At 37.2% G+C, this 5,293-nt stretch overlaps 1 protein-coding gene across 1 annotated transcript; it reads right to left on the reverse strand.

The window, feature by feature from the left end:
• Positions 1-957: 957 nt before the first annotated feature.
• Positions 958-3,875, reverse strand: LOC137715606 (ATP-dependent RNA helicase DBP2-like). The gene is made up of 6 exons (XM_068454947.1): positions 3,868-3,875; positions 3,290-3,356; positions 1,986-2,080; positions 1,678-1,874; positions 1,328-1,507; positions 958-1,208 (listed from the first exon to the last, which is right to left on the reverse strand). Exons 1-6 carry the CDS (start codon positions 3,873-3,875, stop codon positions 958-960), a joined length of 798 nt encoding a protein of 265 aa, XP_068311048.1.
• Between the last annotated feature and the right edge of the window lie 1,418 nt (positions 3,876-5,293).

Raw genomic sequence — 5,293 nt, forward strand, 5'->3', positions numbered from 1 at the left:
TCCAGTACCATTGTACTGTGATAACCAATCGGCCATTCGCTTGGCGGAAAATCTAGTCTTTCATGCAAGAACTAAGCATGTGGAGGTACATTACCACTTTATCAGAGAAAAGGTTCTGCAAGAAGAGATTGAGATGAGACAGGTCAAGACGAATGATCAAGTTGCGGACTTGTTCACAAAAAGTTTGAGTACAGGCAAGCTCGAAATTTTTCGCTGTTTACTCAGCACAGTGCAAAGAATGAGAGCTGACATTGAGGGGGAGTGTTGAGAATCAATGTCAACCCAAAACAATAAGTAATCCACAACCCAATCTAAAGCCCAAGTCCATATCTAGTTTGATGATGTAATTGCTTACAATTGCAAAGTTAGGTAAGGTTGTGTGGAAAACAACATAATTAGGTGCAATTAATGTGTTTTGTGTGGTTGTAAATAAACTTAGTTTAATTAAGTGTGTGATGTAGCTTTCATTTGGTTTGCTATAAATACTCAAGTCCCCAAGCATTGTATATCATCCAAGGAAAAACAAAGCCTAGAGCTAAATAAGAAAAGCTTTGCTAATTAGTTTGTTTTGTGAGCTTTCTTTAAGAGTGTGCTCTATTTTCTTCTTCTTGGGATCATTAGAGTTATCTTGGATACTCTTCTTATTCAACAGAATAAAGTAAGGGCAATATCTCGAACCTTAGAAACAATGTCTTGTATTTGAGACCCAAACCCCATGTTTTGTTTTTCTAGCATCCAATCAGCGCCATCCAACACAAGATATGTGACCCTTCTGACGTTAGTATAACCATCCTCTAACGCAAAATGCAAGGTCCTAGGTGTGGCGATTAGAATCCCACCTCCTGAGCCAAAATATTAATTGCAATAAAAAAGAAGAATAAATATACATATACTCAAACAAGAAGTCTCCCTTAAAATCACCACCTACAAAAAAGTACATGTTACCATAAACAAGGCCTATAACAGAATATCAAGTAGATAATATCTGATACATGATATTCCATTGCAGTAGCACAATAATAACAATAGACGGTAAAATGTAGTTTGCCACCAGCACTTACTACTTTTTTTAGGAGAAGACAGTTTCCAGCTTAATAAGACTTTAATGTTGGAAGCTGCACAAAATTTAGCATACTCTTGTTGGATTTCTTCACCGAGTCGCTCCGTTGGAGCTAAAATCAATACTCTTGGGCCATCTCCACCACGAGCTGAAGGAAAGTTATAAAATGGAAAAACTTATTGCCTATGATCAATATAACACAAATATACATGATTAAAAGAGCTAGGATGGGATTATCTTAAGGATAACTAACATATATAAACTCACATAGTTTTGGCTGGGAGTTTATATGGACAATTGCAGGCATCAGATACGCCAGCTTCTTCCCGGATCCTGGTTGAGCAATACCAATGAGGTCACGGCCCTCCAAAGCCATTGGCCATACTTGAGCTTGAATTGGTGTAGGCCTAGCAAATCCAGCTTTTGAAAATTGTTGTGTAACATTTTCTATGATGCTCAAGGGAAATTATCAGTTCAATAGATATAGGTACACATTCAAGTGGAAATATATATATATATATATGTATATATGTATGTATGTGTATATATATTTGTTATATTTTATTACATAACAAGTTAACTTGTTTAAAACAAGATAGAAACTAAAAAGTAGGTACCTGGAAATCGAGTGTCATCGAAAGTCCTGATGGGTTTTGGAATATCACCACAGCCTTCAACAGTCATTCCCCTCCGTTGCCTATACTCCTCGACCGTATAAGAGGTATCGTCAGTATTTAAGTGCTGCGTTTCAGGCATGCTGCCTTGGGGCGTATAAGAAGTGACATCAGTATTGAGGTCCTGCGTTTCAGACGTGCTGCCTACATCAGTATGCTCCTCGACTTTGCCTACCGCGTAAGCGGTGCCATCAGTAGTAATTTCCCTCTTGAGGTCCTGCGTTTCAGACCGGAGATCCTGCTTTTCAGACGGGCCTTTAGCAGTTATTTTCCTCCGCTTCGTCCTGTACTTGTTGACGTCGCTGGCCGTATATGAGATGCCTCGAGCAGCATCAGCCCCATAATGCTGTGCTTGTTGGAGTTTGTGGCCAAGTGGACAAATGTCCAAAATAACTTTCGGCTAAAGAAAGAAAGTTGGAACACATTTCCTTGTTTTGGGGAAGAAAAAAGGGAAAAGTAAAAGGGAAAAGTTTGGTTGTCTTCAACACCCGTGAGAGCTCTTTTTCGGTTTATAGGGAGAGTTGTAGAGAGAGAGGGTTGTTTAAGAGAGCAAGGAAGAGTGAAAGAGAGCATCCAAGGGGGAGAGCATTCGGCTCTCCCATGGAAAAGGTTGAACATGGGTTGAGAGAAATCAAGAGAGCTAGAGTGAAAGATCTCTTGTGAAAGAACTTTTGGGGTAGAGTGAGGCTCTTGGGAAAATTCTGTGAGTGGGTGTACAAGGGATATGGGATTGGGTTATGTCGATTTAACTCATGTGTATACTTGTACTGTTTTTCTCATAGTGAAGAGCAATATCTCTCTGAGGACGTAGGCAAGTTTTTGCCGAACCTCGTAAATTTCTCTGTGTCTTTATTTCTTGTATTTTATTTTGTTCAACTGTGTGTGATTTTGGTGAGGTTGTAATCTGAATCTCGGTTCCGCACTAACGAACGGGCCAAGGCACAACAGTGCTAACCGTTCCGAGTGACGAAATCCGCCCATAGCACCACCACCAACAGCATCCAACCAACCGAAACAAACAACACAAAATTATTCAAGTTTTCCAATCACCTCCCGGCTCCAACCAACTGAAACAAACAACACAAAATTATTCAAGTTTTCCAATCACCTCTCGGCCGGGTAACTACTAACTGCTAACAAATTTTAGCAAGTTTAGGGGGGTATTCAATTGAGAGACTTATAAATCCATGAATTTTTATAGAGTTTAATTGATTTGTAGATATTTCATATAAAATTTTGATTTAATTCTTTCGATTTGTGGATACTTAAAATAAACTACTAAATCTTTCTAATTCTCTTTAATTCCTCAACTTTATCAAATTCTTTAAAATCAACTTCTAATTGAATACAACTGAAATGTGATAAATTTCTTTAAAATCCTAATTGAATACACCCAAATTTCTAAGAATTTTAATAAACTAACTTAAAACTCTAATTGAATATCTCTTGAACTTCAGAGAATCAGTTAAAATCCTGATTGAATATCCTAAATTCATTAAAAAAATTAAAAAATACACCCTAATTCGTACCCAGAGAGAGAGAGAAAGTGAGTTACCTTCTTGTCCGACGACGGCGAGAACTGGGGTCCTCGAAGCGCTTTGCCATATTCGAAATCCCAAAGCCTGAAAATCCCAAAGCTTTGGAGGAAAGTCGCGTAGAGAATTCCTAGGCCCGGCTATCTTATTTATTATACTAATACAAATCCTTCTTACAAAAGGTCTAAATAAATCCCTTAACATAAACTAGGAAACAATCTCCTACTCTAATATGGAGAATCTGCTAGTTTACTAATCTTCTAGTCATATTGATCACTTTTTGCTCAAAATAGATTCCTAAGTCCTACATAAAAGTGAAGTTAAAAGTATCAAAATTCTTACAAAATACATGTGGTCCAATATCCTAGTGGATAGGGCGTTAGTTTTCACTCATGCGTCCCGCGTTCGAGACTCTCCCTTCCATAAATTATTGTAATGGTTTTGAATTCTCATCCTTCCCTTAACTCTTTACTTGTTCTCAAGAAAGAAAAAAAAACAAAAACTAACAAACTAAAGACTTAACTAGAATTTGACCAAGACAAATTCTCACTTTAGGTCGCAAGCCATAGAAAAAGTTTAAATATTAGAACATTTATACCTTGCCATGTAAACCTACATGGCAAGCAACTTACAACAAGGCATTTGAGTCATTGGGCGGCTTGACCAGCGTTGGTTTGTGTTTGATTGAGCGGTAATGCACATTACCCTACACTCTCGATACGCCAACGTACCAATCTAATCGAATAACGCGACACCATATGCTTTAGTTTTGCAACATGACATTACATAATTCATCCGAAATATGCTACGGTAGTATACCGGAGTTGTAGCTCTCTATGAATCATAGACTATGATTGTACGATGGATAGGGGATCAAGAAAATAACATAACGCATATAATTGTGATGAATAATTAATTAAGAAAACTCTCAAGTTTAAACTGTAGGAAACTGATATAATTATAAAACATGATATATAACAAGTATCCCAGATTACATTTATTGCAGTTTATATATGATACCTGGAGCAGTCATCCTTCTTTGTTGAAATGCAATTCTTCTACTTGTTTAAGACCTTATGTTCCAAAGGTGATAGAACCCTTAATCTCAGAACTACACTTCACAAGTAGGGAATTGGATTATATATATACACAGATTTCATCTGATTTCCATCTATCGTGGAAATCAGTTACTGCAGTTGATAGTGTTAACCCAAGTCAATCTGCTGCTTCATCCACTCCATGTCATGATGATCCACATGCAGTGCATTGTGCTTTTCAGAGTGGAATATGGTTCCCACGTTAAACATGTATGATTATGCTTAGTGGACAGCAAGGCCACTGCATGTGTTTACTGACAGATGACTCATAAACAGCAAGGATGCAACTTTCAGTTGTTTTGTTTATTTGCATGCGTGTGTAAAGTATCTGTGAACAAAACTCTGCTGCAATTGCAGCAGATGATGATGAAAGGAAGATAGATTGGATCCAAGTCTAATATCCAAGTTTACTGAAGGCAGTTTTCACCAAGTAATGGATAAGCACTTGCTGCATGTTATCCATGCATCCTTACTTTTAGGAAGTAGTTTTACACGCTTACAACTCTTTAGTCAGTTTGTAACATATTGGCAACATAGATTTGTATACCTATAATGTTAGTCAAGTCCAATTAGGTATCCAACATTCTCCCACATGGACACAGACTAAACATTATAATCAAAGTCATGCCCTTCACAACACTGATACCTCATGTGATCACATCAAGTTTCACGCATACTAACTTCCTTTCAACTACCATAATTAATTTAAATATTTGAACTCCAGAAAATCATGTGTTTATATACAACACAAGCACCCTGAAACCACAAATATTTAAAACTAATATGTAGAAAGAAACTTTAGACTTTTCAATGAATTTGTATTCCTTCATTCATCCAAAACAGTCATTTCATGGATCAACTTTGGAAGATCCTGATGCATTCATCGAATTGCATCCCTCGAATTATTCATGTCCAATCATCAAGACA

The sequence above is a fragment of the Pyrus communis genome, chromosome 14, assembly GCF_963583255.1.
Source record: "Pyrus communis chromosome 14, drPyrComm1.1, whole genome shotgun sequence".
Taxonomy (NCBI): domain Eukaryota; kingdom Viridiplantae; phylum Streptophyta; class Magnoliopsida; order Rosales; family Rosaceae; genus Pyrus; species Pyrus communis.